Source organism: Scyliorhinus torazame, chromosome 7, assembly GCF_047496885.1.
Source record: "Scyliorhinus torazame isolate Kashiwa2021f chromosome 7, sScyTor2.1, whole genome shotgun sequence".
Taxonomy (NCBI): domain Eukaryota; kingdom Metazoa; phylum Chordata; class Chondrichthyes; order Carcharhiniformes; family Scyliorhinidae; genus Scyliorhinus; species Scyliorhinus torazame.
The window spans coordinates 75,702,597-75,721,997 of NC_092713.1; the positions used below are offsets into that span (position 1 = coordinate 75,702,597).

At 44.2% G+C, this 19,401-nt stretch overlaps 1 protein-coding gene across 1 annotated transcript in view; it reads left to right on the plus strand.

Moving 5' to 3' along the window:
• The window catches only part of agbl4 (AGBL carboxypeptidase 4), a 1,365,393-nt gene that overhangs the window by 998,454 nt on the left and 347,538 nt on the right, over positions 1–19,401 (plus strand). Inside the window, exon 7 of the mRNA XM_072510915.1 lies at positions 15,961–16,050. Within this exon, the coding sequence (XP_072367016.1) occupies positions 15,961–16,050 (90 nt within the window). The remainder of the gene's footprint in view (positions 1–15,960; positions 16,051–19,401) is intronic.

A 19,401-nucleotide genomic window follows, 5' to 3' on the forward strand; every position in this document is an offset into this window, starting at 1 on the left:
GCAGGACTGGTCACTCCACAACCCTCCTGACACCCACCCATGCATTGCGACCCTGGGTTTGAAAAACTATGGCTTACATTCACCATGGTCTTTTTTTGACCAAGCATTCCCATGTTATTTTATCTATGCTTGCACTGGGGTACCATCATGTTGATAAACCCAGATTTCCAGATTTGACACACCTATGCCACATCATATGAAAATCAGGGGACTAGCAGTCACTTGAGGACCTCTGCCAGCAACTTCCTTTGCCTGATCCTACTTCACTGAGGATACTCGATCTACTTGCAACATGAACAACAATCCTTAAATCTCCTGAACGATTTTCGACATGAATCTTCATGCAGGAGTGCTTCTCACACATCTGCCATATTACTACCACCATTGCCAGCTTGCATTAGCACCCATCTTGTTCCTTTTCTCTTCCTCCACTGTACCTAACCCAAGGACCATTGCCAATGAGGCAGATGGTCCAAATTTAGTCCTGAAGCAACTGGGAATCTGCCTCTGGAACATGACAGTTATTTGCCACTTGGCTACAATATTGAAATGCTTCCCAATGTCCAATTTACGGTGGCTCTTGGGCCTCTGACTTCTGACACATAATACCAGTATGCTGGCCATTTGGTGCCCAACTGTACCCCTCTAAGATTTGAGAATCATGCCGACACAGTCACAAAAAGGTCCTCAATGTTAAGAAAATAAAAATTGGTTTTGTGTCAGTAACTCCAAGAGATAGGTAAGTCACTGCTGAGAGCTTTATTTCTTTTACTCCCTATCTTTGGTTCTGTGGGATTTTGTATTTGAGTTAGGTTCTGTCATTTATTTTGAACACCTACAAACAATAATTCCACATCTGTCAAAGTGGAGTCAGATAAGAAAATAGTGGTTCACTCGTATTATGGGTGGATTTGGTTTTCTAAAATTGCTGTGATATTTACAGCCAAGCTTGTGTTATGTGGATTGGAGAATAGCAACCTGAATAGAATTTTAACAAAAATAATCCATTTTCAACATTTCAACTAGTCACTCAAAATGTAAACTTGAAATTATAGCAGCTCAGATTGAAAGCTTTGTGGGGAATGGATTTTTAAATATGAGCTGAATTTATCGCACTAACTGATTACCTTTAAAAGCTTTGCATCAATAATTTGAACATGCTACCTTTTTAAGCCCACTTGTTTAGACTCTTTTAAAACATTTGTAAGTACTAAGCTTTCATAATAAGAATTTTTAACACCATTGAATGGATGGGTTGTGGACAATAAAAATCAGAGAAAATTGAAGTACGACTGGAACTTGACACAATGCGGCCACTTCTGGTTTACCAGCGATGTATCTGGCTGCGTGTAAGTAACCTGCTTGCTGGAGTCAGTGCAATAAGGTGAATCAGCACTCAACATAATTCATAATATAAATCAGTAAATGATGCACGAGGTAACAGGCAACTATGCTGCAGTGAGACGAAGACTGAGCGAGTAGCAAATTAGGTTCATGTTGGAATTCAACGCACAGGGAAAAGAGGTGTGATTTGCATAGGAATTATTTTAAGTTAATTAAGTGAGTAATTAAATTAAGCTAACTAAATAACATAACTTGCAATGGCACGACAGGTGTTACGTTGCATCTGTGGGATGTGGGTATTTCTGGACGCCAAGTTGATCCATGACAAACATGTCAGCAGAAAGTGTAAGCAGCTAGAGGATTTCTGGATCCGGATTATTGATCTAGAAGCCAAACTGCATGCACTGCACAATAATAATAATCTTTATTATTGTCACAAGTAGGCTTCCATTAACACTGCAATGAAGGTACTTTGAAAATCCCCCAGTCGCCACATTGTGGTGCCTGTTCGGGTACACAGAGGGAGAATTTAGAATGACCAATTCATCTAACAGCACATCTTTTGGGACTTGTGGGAGGAAACCAGAACACCCGGAGGACATCCACGCAAACACGGGGAGAACGTGCAGACTCCGCGCAGACAGTGACAAAAGCCGGGAATCGAAGCTAGGACCCTGGTGCTGTGAAACAACAGTCCTAACCACTGTGCTACCATGCCACCCATTATGCTCCCATGCCACCTATTGTGCTATCGTGCTGCCCATGTACTACCGTGCTGCCCATAATGGAGGGGTTGCGTGGAATGACACTTTAGTTCAGAAGATGGTCACGCCTCTTAGAATAGGGTCGTCGGTTTTGGTCAGCAGTGCGAGACAGGAGGATGTGACCATGAGTGAGGCAGGTAAAGAGGCCTAGCAGATAATAACGGAGGAGCCTCAGACTTTGCAATTACCAAACAGGATTGAGGTGCTCACAACTGGTGTGAACAAAAGCGAGGTCTGAAAGGTGGATGAGCAGGCTGGCCATGGCACCATGGTTCAGGAAGTCTTTCGAATGGGGGGGAGCAAGCAGGAATGTAGAGGACAGTATAGTGATGGGGATATACACTGTCCTCTGTAGCGAAGAGCAAAAGTCCAGAAGGCTGTGTTGCCTGCTTTAGGCCAGGATTCAGGTTATCTACTCAGGGTTGCCGAGGAACTAGCAATGGGAGGCTGAAGATCAGGACATCGTGGTTCATGTAGATACCAGTGACATAAATAGGACAAAGAAGGAGGTTCTGCACTGTCAGTATGAAAGGCTCGGTACAAAATTAAGATGCAGAACCTCAAAAAGTAATATCTCTTGATCATTACCTGAGCCGTGTGCAAATTGGCTTAGGTCAAACAAGATTGGAGAGATTAATGCGCGGCTCAAAGACTGGTGCGGGAGAAGTGGGTTCCAGTTTATGGGACACCTGCACGAGTACTGGGGAAAATGTGGACGGTGCCATTGGGATGATCTACACCTGCACCATGCTGGGACAGATATTCTTGGGAATCGCATAACCAGGGAAGTAGAGAGGGCTTTCAATTAAACAAGAGAGGTGAGGGCATCAAGCTTAAATAGATGTAGCAAATGAAGGGGTAAATGCAAGGTGGGAGATCAAAATAATAATATGGGAAATGAGGGTTATATAATAGCAAGAAGGGACAGAGAGATAAAACCTAAGAATACATAAATAGTCAAGATTAGATGTTACAAAGATAACAAAAATTCAAAACTAAAGGTTCTGTCTGAATGCATGTAGCATTCATAACAAAGTAAATGAATTGATAGTATACATGAAGTAAATAAATAAAATCAGGGGCGTCATTCTCCGACCCCCCGCCGGGTCGGAGAATCGCCGGGGGCTGCCGTGAATCCCGCCCCCGCTGGTTGCCGAAGTCTCCGGCACCGGAGATTCGGCGGGGGCGGGAATCGCGCCGCGCCGGTTGGCGGGCCCCCCCGCTCGATTCTCCGGCCCGGATGGGCCGAAGTCCCACCGATAAATTGCCTGTCCCGCCGGCGTAAATTATTTACCGGCGGAGGCGGAAGAGACTCCCTCCACTGCGCATGCGCGGGAAACTGTCAGCAGCCGCTGACGCTCCCGCGCATGCGCCGCCCCGACATGTCATTTCCGCGCCAGCTGGCGGGGCAACAAAGGCCGTTTCCGCCAGCTGGCGGGGGGGAAATTCCTCCGGCGTCGGCCTAGCCCCTCAATGTTGGGGCTCGGCCCCCAAAGATGCGGAGCATTCCGCACCTGTGGGGCAGCGCGATGCCCGGCTGATTGGCTCCGTTTTGGGCGCCAGTCGGCGGACATGGCGCCGTTTCGGAGAATTTCGCCCCTGGTGTCTATTATGGAGATGTGGCTGCCAGACAACAAAGATTGGGTCCTAACCATTGAGGTGTATATGACATTTAATAAGAATAGGAAGCTAGGCAAAGATGGAGGGGTAGCACTGTTGATCACTGTTGGTGCAATAGTTGGTTCAGGAGACCTTGGTTCAGGAGATCAGGATGTAGAATCGGTTCGAGATGAGAAATAGTAGATGATCCGTGTCATTTACAGCGTTCCGGTTGACTACATCTGCAGCAAGTGTAACCAATGATAGCTCCTCACAGACCATGTGGTTCGGCTGGAGCAGCAGTTGGATGCACTTTGAAGCATGCAGGTGGCGGAAATTAGTAGTTATACCCAACGTGCAGGCAGACAGATGGGTGACCGCTAGAAATGGCAGACAGTCAATGCAGGAATCCCCTGTGGCTGACCTCCTCTCCAACAGGTATACCATTTTGGATACTGTTGGGGTAATAGCCTATCAGGGGAAAACAGCAGCAACTGGAACAGTGGCACCACAACTGGCTCTGTTGCTCAGCAGGGGAGGGAAAAGTGCAGGAGAGCGATAGTTATAGGTAAGGGGCACAGACAGGCACTTCTGTGGACGTGAAAGAGACTCCAGGATGGTATGTTGCCTCCCTGGTGCCAGGGTCAAGGATGTCTCTGAACGAACACAGGATATCCTGAAGGGGGAGGGTGAACAGCCAGAGGTCGTAGTACACATAGGTACTAACGACATAGGCAGGAAGAATGATGAGGTCTGGCAGAAGGAGTTCAGGGAGTTAGGCAGTAAACTAAAAAGCAGGATCACTAGGGTTGTAATCTCAGGATTACTCAATGTGCACGTGCCAGCGAGGCTAGAAATAAGGAGGATAGTGCAGCTAAACACGCGGTGTAGGAGGGAGGGTTTCAGATTTCTGGACCATTGGGATCTCTTCCGGGGAAAGTGGGACCTATACAAGAAGGACGGGTTGCATCTAAACTGGAGGGGCACCAATATCCTGGTTGGGAGGTTTGCTAGAGTCACTTGGGAAGATTTAAAGTATTATGGCAGAGCGTTAGCTTAGTAGGTTTCATAACTGAACGGGAAATAGAGAACAAAAATAAGAGAACAACATCACCCTCAGGCAGAGCAAAAACGGTGACAAGTGTGAGAACAAAGGTGGTCAATGCAGGACTGAGAGTGTTGTCCCTAATTGCGCGCAGTATACGGAACAAGGTAAATAAGCTTGTTGCGCACATTGAAATTGGACGGTACGATGTTGTGGGCATCACAGAGATGTGGCTGCAAGGGGATCAGGGCTGGGATCCAAACTCCAAGGATATATGTTCTATCGAAAGGACAAGCAGATGGGCAAAGGGGGCAGGGTTGCATTGTTCGTATGAAATTAACTTAAATCAATAGCAAAAAACAATATAGGATCGGAAGGCATAGAATCTTTGTGGGTAGAGTTGAGGAATCTCAAAGGAAAAAAGACCCTGATGGGTGTTATGTACAGGCTCCCTAGCAGTAGTCAGGATGTGGGGCAGAAAATAAATCAGGAGATAGAAAAGGCATATAAGAAAGGCAATATTACAATAATCATGGGGGATTTCAACATGCAGATCAACTGGGAAAATGAGGTTGGTAGTGGATCTCAGAAAAAGTAATTTGTGGAATGTCTATGAGATGGTTTTTTGGAGCAGCTTGTGACAGAGCCCACTAGGGAACAATCAATTCTGGATTTGGTGATGTGTAATGAGGCAAACCTGAGTAGGGAACTTAAGGTGAAGGAACCTTTAGGAGGCAGTGACAACAATATGATAGAATTTACCCTGAAGTTTGAGAGGGAGATGCTGGAATCAGATGTAACAGTATTACAATTGAATAAAGGTAATTACAAAGACATGAGGGAGGAGCTGGCCAGAGTTGATTGGAAGGGGAGCCTCGCAGGGAATTTTATAGAACATTATAGAAATATTCAGTATCCAAAGAGATAATGTCATGTTACAATTAGCCACTAGATGGAGCTAGATGCAGTACTATATAAAGCACTGACTCTCATCTTCTGGGAGAGAGAGTGCTGGCTGGAGTAGAGTGCATCGGAGAGATCTAGAGAGGTTAGAGTACAGTTAGAACAACAAAGAACAAAGAATAAAGAACAAAGAAATGTACAGCACAGGAACAGGCCCTTCGGCCCTCCAAGCCCGTGCCGACCATGCTGCCTGACTAAACTACAATCTTCTACACTTCCTGGGTCCGTATCCCTCTATTCCCATTTTATTCATGTATTTGTTAAGATGCCCCTTAAATGTCACTAGAGTGTAGAGACTAGTGTCAGTAGAGTGTAGATTACTATAATTATTCTTTACTATCAGACTAAGTGGTTGAGCTTAACTTAAGTAGTGTATAAAAATGTTTGCTTAGTTAATGAACTTAGCTTCTGTGGTCTTTGTGAACACTATGTCATCCATCCTGAAAACAGCATCACAAAGAACACCACATGGCAGACAGTGGAACAGCAGTGGCAGGCTCCAAGGGTCCTTTTTAAGAATATGGGGAGAAAGCCAGTCGCTTTTTGGATCACCAACTTAAATACCAAGCAGCTTCCTGTGAGATTCCCCAAATACTCAACCCAGGTGGCAACCTCGTTTCCACCCCTCTCCAGGTCAATGCGGCTTTTAAATTATATTATTGTGATCTGTATAAATCTGAGCCTCCTGCGGACAAGCCGATCATGTCTGATTTTCTGGATAACCTGCCTATCCTGGCTGGAGAAGCAGTCAAGGGTTGTGAGTTGGACTCCTCGTTAAGCTCCAACAAGATTTTAAAATGTATTGGTGTGATGTAGGCTGGTAAGGCCTCTGACCTGGATGGCTTTCCGATCAAATTTTATAAGAAGTTCTTGGGACAGCTCGCATCTTTGTTGTTAGATGTGTTTAGTGACTCCCTATCCCACAGTTCAAGTCTCTTATTTCCTTGCTCCTTAAGAGGGTCAATGACCCAGCTGAGTGCGGTTCATTCCGACGCATCTCACTTTTAAATGCAGGTGTAAAGCTGCTCCCTAAGGTTCTGGCGCTTCAGTTGGAGCCTTGTCTTCCAAGTTTAATTTCTGAGGACCAAAAAGGCTTTGTAAAGGGCTGTCAATTATCAGTTAATATACGTCGTCTTTTAAATGTTGCCGTTTACCCCTCCTCTGCACCCGATTCAGAAGTGATAGTATCTCGATGCAAAGCATTGACAGGGTAAAATTAGACTATTTATTTGAGATTCTCCCAAAATGTGGATTTAGCCATAAATGTGTCTCTTGGATCCACTAGAATCTCCTCAAATCTGCTGGTGGTCCCCTCTCTTAGAATCTGAAACAGTACCAACAATATTTTAAACTTCTTTCCTTGTCTTCACTGGCCCCTATCTGCAATGATCACCTTTTCTTACCTTCTTGGCTGGACTCAACATTTAACTTGTGGAAATTGAAGGGACTTAAACACTTTGGTGACCTGTTCATGGAGGACAGCTTTAGAGAGTTAGCAGACAAATTTCAGCTACCCAACTCTAGTCTTTTTTGCTACCTTCGTATTCACGCTTTCTCTCATACTGCTTCCCCTTCCATTCCTCTGGTTCCATCTTCCTCGTTGCTGAAGGGGATTCTACCCTCGGCGCAGCTGGGCAGGGGGTCTATATGAGACCTACATGGCCACATTCTCTCGTCTGATCGCTCCCCACTAAATGGAATGAGGACGAAATGGGAGAGTGAACTAGCCCTATACTCACTAGCGAGACTTGGAGAGAGGCCATATACGGGCTCAACTCCTCATGTACCCGGTTTAATTCAGTTCAAGGTGCTACATAGGACTCACATGACCCAGGGAAGGATGAGTGTTTTTTTCTGAATGTTAAGAACAGATGTGATCACTTGCCCCCACTGATCATACACATATGTTTTGGTCCTGCTCAAGATTCGCCAGCTTCTGGGATTCTTTTTTTCGCACCATGTCTGAGATTCTCCATTTGGAAATATTCCCATGTCCACTGGTGGCCATATTTGAGGTTTCAGTCTAACTGGTAGTTCACTCTGGGGTAGAGGCAGGCGATATCGCATTCACCTCATTTGTAGCCCACAGGCGAATACTGCCCGGTTGGAGGTCTCCCGTTCAGCCTCATACCTCTGGCTCGTTAGGAAACTTAATGTCCTTTTCACCCTTATAAAAGGTTAAATTCACCATCAGGGTTCAGAGATGGCAACTTGATATGGCAACTGTTTATTTCCTTTTTCAAAGATTTGGACACCATCCATCAGCTGTTAGGGTTTTAGATATAGTGTCTAAGTAGTTACGTTTTCTTTGTTTTGTTTGTATTATTTGCATTCTCGGTTTTTGTTGGCTATTTGTAAAACCTTAAGAAACATACTTTCTAAGAAAATCAGCCGAAATGGAGGATCTACCTCACTGACTTAACTTATGGGTTTCATTGAGCTAATCAACCCCTAGCCTCCCCACTGCTTGGAACTTGATTTTACATTAATTTTGGGGTCATAATGGCTCAGATCTTCCAGTCTCTGGATCGTTGGAGTCCAGACGCATGACACAAAATGTGCTTCAGGATCCCTTGGAAGTCCCGACATACCGACATCCATGGGAATTGTCCGAGAAGTTTGAACTTCTGATGGACAATTCCCCTGCTCCCCGGGACCCTCCGTGAAGGTCTCCGACTCTGAGCTAAAGTCTAATACTTTGGACAGTTCTATGGGACTTTGTATAGTTACCCAGCAAATGTTACATGGAAAAATCTTAGTCTAACTCCTGGATAACTACAGAATTAACACCCCAATCTCACACTGACCCTTATGACTCCACCCTGTTGCTGATTTTCTCCTTGGTTCAATTGCTCTGTTTATTACCTTTGCTCTCGAGTCGCCAGGTATCTTTATGATACCGCCACGAGGTTCAAGTCCGAGTAATCATCAATAACCCAATACACCGACTAGTAAGATTCAAATCAAAGCACATTTATTATACACAGTAATCGCTACTCATGCACAAATTCTACGTCTAAGCTACTTCTACAACTAACAGGCCTATACTTAACTTCGGACTGGCCCACCAGGTCAGGGGAACAAATGGCCTTTCGTTCGGGTTCTGAGACTGCGGGATTCGAAGTTGGTACGGATTGTTAGCTAGGAGCGCCTATCTCATAGCGAGCGTTGAATTAAGACTTATATCTGTCGGAAGTCACTGCACTGGTCACGGTCAATGTTGGTTCGTGTTGCTGGGTGACCCGGGCAGGACGCAGAGGTGAAGAGAGTGAAGAGAGCCCGATTTGAACTTGGGGCTCAACTCTTATAGTCCCCAGGGGCTTCCAGCCTTTCGGGGCGGACCCTGTACCTGGTCCCAAGTGATTGGACTTTGTCCCAATCGCTTGGTTCAATTTTCTCCAATACTGGAGCGGTTCCCTGATCGATGGGCGGTCTTGAGGTGCTCGTTCACCTCCTTTGTGTTGGCTCCTGCTAGCGCCGGGGAGTCTGGCTTTGCTTTGTGTGTCCAAAATGTTACTTATTGTTCCCGGGGATTGCTCATCAGTATGCAGATGGCTGCTACTTTGTTATGCTGATGGTCGCTGGTATCGATGTTGTCTGGCCTTTGCAGAGGTAAATACACAGCAAACCTGCAGCTGCTGCTTTCTGTCTATGTTGGCTGACTTTCCCATCAGCCTTTGCCGTCCGCCATTTTAAATCGGGAGTTGGCCAATTTAGGTGGCTACAACCCTCAACTCCCAGACTACCCTACCGGATTGCACCTCCCTCCATCCGCCGAGTATCCCCTGACCCGACTACCCTCCCCTCCCTAGAGGGTCCAGTCCCTGAGCTGACCTGAGTAACCCCTAACCTGACGACTTCTCACGACCTGACTTGATTAACCCCCAACCCACCTACAACTCTACCATCCGACACACCTGCAGCATCACCCACCTGCCACGCAGCCCACATACCACCAACCCACCTTACACCCCATCCACCTACCATTTCAACTACCTGCCAACCTACCCATCTACCACCCTGTCACCCTAAACACTTACCAGCCTACCCACCTGATACCTCATCCACCTGCCACATTACCCACTTACCTCATCCACACTCCCATCCAACCGTTCACTCATTCATCCACTTACCCATTCATCATTCACTAATAATGACACTGGACATATAGACTTACCATGTGGTCGATACTGCTGTAAAAAGGGGGGTATGTTCTTCCCCCGATGCTACAGCTCTGCAATGGAACTATCCGAGGGATGCTGCATGCCACATTTCAGAAGAAGCTGGGCTTGGTAAACCCAGTAAGATACGGAGCAGCATCTCAGCGTGCAAAAGTTTGTGCGGCTATCCAATGGTGATTGTCATTTTGCAGAAGACCTGGGCTATTGTAACCTTCCATATCGATTGCCTTTAACTTATTTCCTTGGTCAAGTTTTTATTGTTGATGTACTGGACATATTTACTGTGGTTTTAACTTTAATGTAACATTTAAAGAGGATTCATTCATTAGTCTGTTAATGTAGCTGTCATAGCTGCGTGTTTCTTTCCCTTTTACTTAAGAGGGTCTATTGCTATTCACAAGAGTCATAACATAATTATATATTGCTGCTTCTTGCAGACTCATTGTCTGATTTTTGCTGATTCCTGCAGTATTTGTATGTAATTGGAGTGTTCCCTTAAAGGAGATGGCGACAGAATTTATGTACCCAAGAGGCTTGATGTGGATACTCTGGACGTCAGAGGTTTGTTTTGCTGTATGAATAAAATGTAAAAGGCTGTAAAATGGTGAATAGGTTTTGCAGAGTTTAATCACAGTATATATTGAAAATACATATGCTCTACTTACCCTGACAGACCAATTCTACACAGGTTTATATTGTTGAATAAAATCTTGATGTTTTCTATTGCTGGAAAATATTTCACTGATTCTCCACCCTTCCATATTTTGTAGTCTGCGGAATATGTTAGAACAATGCAGTATATATTGTTCTTAAATGACAATTAAAGAAAATACTAGAATTACTCAACAGTGTCTGTGGATAGAGAAAGATAGTTAACTGGCAGAATTTTCCTGGTCTTGGCTGTTGGGAGCAGTGGCGGGTGGAATGCGCAGCAGTGGGCAGCCAATCTGAATATATAAGTTTGCGGATGATACGACTGTTGTGGGTCGTATCTCAAACACGACGAATCAGACTACAGAAGGGAGATAGATCACTTGGTTGCATGATGCACCCAAAACAACCTCTCTCTAAATGTCGGAAAGACTAAGGAACTGATCACCGACTTCAGGAAGCGTAGTATGACCCCCCCCCCCCACATCAATGGCTCCAAAGTGGAGATGGTCAATAGCTTTAAGTCACCATCACCAACAGTCTGTCCTGGTCCACTCACGTTGATGCAACAGTCAAGAAAGCCCAACATCGTCTCTACATCCTATGGAAGCTAAAGAAATTCAGAATGTCTGCATTGTCTCTCACAAACCTTTACAGATGTGCCATAGAGGGCATCCTGTCCGTCTGCATCACAGCTTGGTATGGCAACTGCTCAGCCCAAGATCGCAAGAATCTACAAAGTGTGGTGAACTCAGCCCAACGCATCACACAAGCTTGCAACCCTCACACTGATTCTGTATACACCTCCCTCTGCCTCAGGAAGGCAGACAGCATTATCATAGACCCCTCCCACCCAGGCTTTGCCTTCTTCCAGACCCTTCCATCAGGCTGAAGATACAGAAGTCTGAAGACCTGCTCATCCAGACATAGGAACAGCTTATTCCCCACAGCTACTAGACTCCTCAACGACTCTCCCTTGGACTGATCTGTTCTGTAAGAACACTATTCACGATACCCTATCCTGCTGTTGCTCATGTATTTGCTTTGTTTGGCCCATTGTTCTGCACTGTAACCAATCACTGTTTGTCGATGTATCATTTGTCAATGTACACTGTCGATTATTCTTTAAAAAAAAAAAATTTAGAGTACCCAATTCATTTTTTCCAATTATGGGGCAATTTAGCGTGGCCAATCCAACTAACCTGCACATCTTTGGGTTGTGGGGGCTTAACCCACGCAAACATGGGGGGAATGTGCAAACTCCACATGGACAGTGACCCAGAGCCGGGTTCGAACCTGGGACCTCGGCGCCGTGAGGCAGCAGTGCTGCCCACTGCGCCACCGTGCTGCCCGATATTCTTTTTTTGTCTACAGTGTGCATACTGTGTAAGTTCCCTTGGCCGCAGAAAAATACTTTTCACTGTACTTCGGTACATGTGACAATAAATCAAATATTTAATGCCTCAATTGAGGGCTATTTAGAGCTTCACTGGAATTTTACCAGGGCACAGTAGCTTCATATTGCGGCTGAAGGTTATTGCCAAATGGAGACACCCTGCAATTGTGGCCAATACGCTGTTGCCAGAGGTGTTTCCCTTCCAATTGGAGGGCTTTGCCTGCTTGGTCCCTATCAATTATTATTTTGACTCCTTAAATTTTGAAACAGACGTCCGTGTGAGCAGCACCTGCCTCTCTTGGTGGGACTCCTGAGGCACTACATCTGCCAATCCTGAAATTCAACCGACAGCTTTGGGAGCTCATTCAACTTCCTCTTATTGGATAGTCAGCTTAGAGGTGGCCAATTAAGAGATCACCTCTGGGAAAATAACTCTCCCAGTCTGGCTCTCAGCATTGCAGGCTCAAGGCCCTCAGTTGGCCCTAATAGATAGATAGAATTTACAGTGCAGAAGGAGGCCATTCGGCCCATCGAGCCTGCACCGGCCCTTGGAAAGAGCACCCCATTTAAGCCCACAACACCACCCCATACCCGTAACCCAGCAACCCCACCCAACCCAGGTTTAATAACATAATGCCAGGGTCCTGACGCCAATGGCAAATTCCTGTCCAATATTTAGACCTGTGACCTTAAGGCTGCCCCCCCACCCCCAATTCCAATAGATACCATTTTTACCAGTAGGGAAAAAGGGGCGGTTCATGAATTGCACAGTTCCAAAACAAATATTTGCCACACCATTTGAAAATAGTGCAGAGTTCAAACAGCTGGAAATATCCAACCCTAGAAACGGTAATGCCAACAGCAATCCTTGTCATTCAATATCATCACTATGGCTGAATCCTGAACCATCATGGGTTCACCGTTGTCTTGGGTTCAATGTTGGGTGAATCATGGGTTCACCATTCTCCCGAGATTGACCATTAAAAAGTTGGGCATGCAATTGTGTATTAGAGGCTAGCAATTGACCATGTTTAACCTGAAGTTAAACCTTGAAGTTTAATCTCTTTTTTGCTTTATTTATCTGAAATTTATTTTCTCTTTCTCCTGTAAAATGGCGCATAGCACCACATGTTTAAAGGGAAACTCATTGGGGAGTAGGCTCATTTCTTCAGAAACTGTTTTGATTTTGGGTTTTCTATGTAGTTTATAAAAAGGTTTAATAACAAAATTGACAATTTGAGATGTCTTAATACTAGATTTCAGTAGCTACGTTAAATAAAACTTGCACTATCTGCACAATATAATTTTGCCAGCACCAGAAAGTTACAAACAAATTAACATGGAAGAATTTTTATTGTTTGTCATTCACACAATTTTCAACACTCTTCTAATATTCAAACAAAATAGGTATAAAGTTCTCCCGATCTTAATACCAAAGGTCTTTTTTTCGGAAAGTGGACACGATCATTTCTGACTTTGTATGGGTGGGGTAGATGCCATTGGTGGAGAGGACCCTCTATAGAGGCAGCAGGGGGGTTTGGCGTTGCCAAACTTGCTTCATTATTATTGGGCGGCGAATGTGGACAAGGTGCGGCGGTGATAGGAAGGAGAGGGGGTAGAGTGGGTTAGGATGGAGGAGGAATCTTGTAAGGGGTCTAGTTTGAGGGCTATGGTGATGGCAGCGTTGTCAATAGCTCCGAGTAGGTATTCAGAGAGCCCGGTGGTGCAGTCCACAGTGAAGATATGGAATCAGTTGAGGAAGCATTTTAGGGTGGAAGGGATGTTGGTGCTGACGCCGCTGTGCGAGAATCATGGTTTTGAGCCGGAGGGGGATGGATAGTGTTTACAGGAGGTGGAGGGAAGTGGGGCTGGTCAAGGTGTTGGATCTGTATTTGGAGGAAGGGTTTGCCAGTCTGGAGGAGATAAGGGAGAGGGTAAAGCTGCCATGGGGGAGTGAGTTCAGGTATCTGCAGGTGAGGGACGTTGCGCAAAAGGTCTGGCGGGGGTTCCCTAGGATACACCCTCCTGGAGTGACTCCTGCTTCCGGATGTGGACGGGGAGGGAAGAATTGGGGATATATACAAGTGGTTGGGGGAACAGGGAGGCGAGCGGGTGGTGAAGATCAAGGAGAAATGGGAAGCGGAGTTAGAGATCAAGAACAAAGAACAAAGAAAATTACAGCACAGGAACAGGCCCTTCGGCCCTCCCAGCCTGTGCCGATCCAGATCCTTTATCTAAACCTGTGACCTATTTTCCAAGGATCTACTTCCCTCTGTTCCCCGCCCGTTCATATATCTGTCTAGATGCATCTTAAATGATGCTATTGTGCCCGCCTCTACCACCTCCGCTGGCAAAGCGTTCCAGGCACCCACCACCCTATGCGTAAAAAACTTTCCACGCACATCTCCCTTAAACTTTCCCCCTCTCACCTTGAAATCGTGACCACTTGTAATTGACACCCCTTTCTTGGAAAAAGCTTGTTGCTATCCACCCTGTCCATACCTCTCATAATTTTGCAGACCTCAATCAGGTCCCCCCTCAACCTCCGTCTTTCCAACGAAAACAATCCTAATCTACTCAACCTTTCTTCATAGCTAGCACCCTCCATACCAGGCAACATCCTGGTGAACCTCCTCTGCACCCTCTCGAAAGCATCCACATCCTTCTGGTAATGTGGCGACCAGAACTGCAATCAGTATTCCAAATGTGGCCTAACCAAAGTCCTCTACAACTGTAACATGTTCTGCCAACTCTTGTACTCAATACCCCGTCCGATGAAGGCAAGCATGCTGTATGCCTTCTTGACCACTCTATCGACCTGCGTTGCCACCTTCAGGGTACAATGGACCTGAGCTCCCAGATCTCTCTGTACATCAATTTTCCCCAGGACTCTTCCATTGACCGTATAGTCCGCTCTTGAATTAGATCTTCCAAAATGCATCACCTCGCATTTGCCTGGATTGAACTCCATTTGCCATTTCTCTGTCCAACTCTCCAATCTATCTATATTTTGCAGTATTTCTCTGACAGTCCTCCTCGCTATCTACAACTCCACCAATCTCAGCATCATCTGGAAACGTGCTAATCAGACCACCTATACCTTCGTCCAGATCATTTATGTATATCACAAACAACAGTGGTCCGAGCACGGATCCCTGTGGAACACCATTAGTCACCTTTCTCCATTTTGTTGGGAGGGGAGATCAGCTGGGGAGTATGGACTTAGGCACTGCTTAGGGTAAACGGGACCTCCTCTTGTGCAAGGATGAGTTTGATACAGTTTAAGGTGGTACACAGGGTGCTTATGAATTGGGCGAGATTGAGTGGGTTCTTTCAGGGGGTAGCAGATGAGTGTGAGAGGAGTGGGAGGGGGCCAGCGAATGACGCGCATGTGCTTTGGTGGTGATATTTTGGGTTTCAGAGAAGCCGGAGTTCATGGAGAGGAGGAAGGCCGATGTCTTAGCTATCGTCTCTCTGATTGCATGGCGGCGAATTTTGCTGGAGTAGCGGTCGGCATTGCCACCAGCGGTAGCGGCTTGGTTGGGTGATCTGTACGACTTCCTGCGATTAGAGAAGATAAAGTATGAGTTCAGGGGCTTTTCAGGGGGGTTTGCGGAAAGGCGGGGATGTGACTGTGTTTGAGGGGCTTTTCGACGGGGGGTGGGGGGGGAGTGAAAAATGGGATAAGCCTGTACAGACTTTGTAGTTGATTGTTGAGAAGTATGTTTCCCGGGGTGTTTATTCGCTGAAACCTGTTTGTAATAAAATATTTTAAAAAGAAAATAGGCATAAAGTTCAGTATAAAGAAAACTTGTTTTAATGATCACTTCTTTGTATGGATCTTACTTTATTTGCAGGAGTAACATTTTGACTACGCCAGCATTTATTCTTGTAGTATAAAATCACCTGGTAACTAAGATTATTAATGAGAGTGCTTAGTACAAGAATTAAACAGGACTGATGTCTCCTTGCAATTTGTTTGGTCTTTGATTCTTGTTTATTTCTTCCTTTCCCAAGCAAATCTCAATCCAGGAGTAGAACAAAAGATTGTTTTCATCACAGCCCGTGTACACCCTGGAGAATCGCCTGCATCGTATGTTTGTCAGGGTAAGTCCTGTTTTGCACTTCTCAACTTTGTTGCCAATTAAATAAAACTTTACAGCAATTCTCTCAGTGTAACTAAAGGTAATTTTTATCTTTCTACTTCAAAGCTATATTCTGTATTTTGGATCATCAGAAAACACATAAAACAAAAAGGAAAATAATTAGAAGATGGATTCCTCGCCCTCTATATGATACTGTAATTGAATTTTCAGTTAAGATACTGATCATGAGTTGGCAGCCAGCTAGAATTGTTTTGTGGGCCCAAGAGGAGCACGCCTGGTTCTCCTCCTCTCATAAAATTAATTTTGGTTATTTACTGAGCAGCCTCCAGCAGTCTTTCTAAGTATGCCTGTTTAGTCCATTCAACATGAGGAGAAATGGGTGGTGTGCTTAGTAAGTGGTAGGACCCCAGCTATCATATTGCAAGCACGTTCCCATTTAATAAGCATGACCGTTGTGGCCACTTATTTCTGAAACCTTCATAAGGTGGGGGCAGCTTAATTGCCAATGCAAGCAAGATGGTTAGTCAGAATATGCCATTTTCAGGCCAGTCACACTCCTTTCTCACCAGGTAGAAGCCTTAGTGAGTAACACAAAATAGGTAATAACAAATTGGCAACCAGTTATAAACTCGGTCAAAGAAAATCAGACAGAATGTTAAATAAGCTGCGAATTCGTTAACACCTTTTTCGTACTACTACCAAGATGAATTTCACACCCCAACAAGTCGATTGAGCATCATATTTTCTGATGTAGATCTCTGACAGGCTTTTTGATTGTAGGTCTATGGGATAACTATCCTGAATAAGGTGTTGACGTATCTTTTGTACAGGTGACCTTTGGACTGCTCTTACTGGTCCAAGTAACTGGTCCAAAATAACCAAATCATTTGTGTGGAAATAAATGCATAGCTGCATCCTGTGTAATTGTGTATGCATAATGTATATATATAGAGAGAGAGAGAGAGAAAGAGGTGTACAGAAAATACCTGCCTCTCATAAGAACTATTATGAGTGCAAAATTACAACGAATAACTGAATAAACTTATTTTTCCTAGCTCTAATCTTTACACACCTGTCTGATTATAATTTGTATTTTTAAAGTGCACAAGGTATTTAACTGGAACAAAACTACTCAAAAAAGTACTGTGAATAACTGCTGAAGCTTAATTTCTTGTTTGACAAATTTACATTTGCAACTATGCCAAAGATTTGCACCTTTTTATTAGATTTTTTTTTTATGGTTTAATAAAAGGAAGGCATGAGAGTTTGAAATACAAGTATGTTACTTGTAAGTTCTTTCCCTCATAGGGCTAATAATGAGGAGTGGCAGTACATGCACAGACAAAAGATTGTGACAGAATCTCTTTAGTGTAATAATTTTCCTTCAGAACTAATTAAGTGCTCATCTAGCTAGGTTTCCAAGATTGATTTAATTGAAATTGCCCTTTAGTCTCATAAGGCAAATTGAAGGAAATTGCAATTGCTTTGTGGCCTTTCCAAGGGCAGGCCGTTTATTATATCACATTCTCAGTTTAACAACAAGGTTAAATGACTGCATCCAGATTACAACCTTAATCATTTTGTTCGACTTTGGTAACAAATGTTAGAGCATGAGGAAAGTCAAGAAAATGCAATTTCACTCATCAAAGTTCAACCATCCAAATGTTTGTTTTCATACCTGTTTTAATTCCTATGTCAATTGTTTTTATTTTCATAAAACTTGAATTACTGTGAAACCTCATTAATTTGGGGTCAGGATTCTATAAAGTGATATTGCAAATTGTGTTCCTGAAACATAGCTTCATAGCTGCAGTGCATATTTTGTCCCAGTGATTTTCCAGACTGGTGTCTACCCACCTGAATTATTGACATTTATCAGTAATATAGCTGGAGAAATAAATGGGCCCATCTCCATCTTTGTGCCCAGGGAACACTTAACTTCTGGTTGTAAAATAATTGCGAATGACGCAGAAATCCATGAAGTTTGCTCTCCAGCCCTTTTGCATTGCATGAGGATTTCATTAAATCCCCAAGAGTTGGAACAAAGCAGGTGCATTGGGATGGATAATGGAACCTCGTGTGGCATTTGCTTTTTCCAGCAGGTAAATGACCATTTCCAAGTTCTCTAAAAATCGGTAGGCCTTGTCTTTAAACCTTGGATCAAGCGCAACGGAGGCCAGAGGATCTGGGCAGTGTCGAGTAATTAACGCAACTGAACTGTGCCAGTATTCCATTTCCATTTTCTATATCCAGGGGCCTCGGAAAAGGCTGACAAGTTTGTTGTCAGTTTGTGCCAAGTTCTAGACAATTTTGTACCATGGACCACCAGAAGTTAAATTCAAGTTGTTCTATTTTGAGTCAGACTTTCAAAGGTAGGAGATTTTTATCCCATCATTCAGTGTTAGAGTTAGAAGTAATTCTGGGATAAAAGCCTATTGCTCAAACCTAGCATCTGATAACCTTGACCACTATGTTGTGTCTGGATATTTGTCACCTAAAATTTATAAAATAATGCACGCGCACATATTTAAATGTTCTGTTAGAAAGTTTAGAGCCATCAAAAGTATGTTTCCTGGGTAGCATGGTGGCGCAGTGGTTAGCACTGCTGCCTCACGGTGCCGAGGTCCCAGGTTCGATATCGGCTCTGGGTCACTGTTCGTGTGGAGTTCGCACATTCTCCCCGTGTTTGCGTGGGTTTCTCTCCCACAACCCAAAGATGTGCAGGGTAGGTGGATTGGCCACACTAAATTACCCCTTATTTGGAAAAGAAATGAATTTGGCACTCAAAATTTTTTTTTTTTAAAGTATGTTTCCGAATGTTGAATTCATGCAATACAATCCAGCTCATGATGCTCTTAGTTTTGCAATTTATTTCCTTCCTGGTTAGAATCACTATCAGCATTCATTTGAAATACTCTCTACTTATACTTAAAACACATAACCAAGGTTCTGATTAACCCCTTTAGTACTTAGATCATTGACTTTCATGATATTCATTGTAACAAAGTAAAAGGGGAGAAGGACAAACAGTATCAATTTTGTTAAGTGGGCTTTCATTTTCATTCATCATTACCAGATCCTTATTACTCCAGATGTTTTGACTAGCTCACCTTTCAACACATCTATTTTTTTTGTGAATACGTAGCATTGTAAATTGTTGGTAACAAAGTGTTTTACCAAAGTGGACTGGTTTAGCACAGGGCTAAGGAGCTGGCTTTCAAAGCAGACCAAGGCAGGCCAGCAGCAGGGTTCAATACCCATACCAGCCTCTCCGAACAGGCGCTGGAATGTGGCGACAAGGGGCTTTTCACAGTAACTTCATTTGAAGCCTACTTGTGACAATAAGCAATTT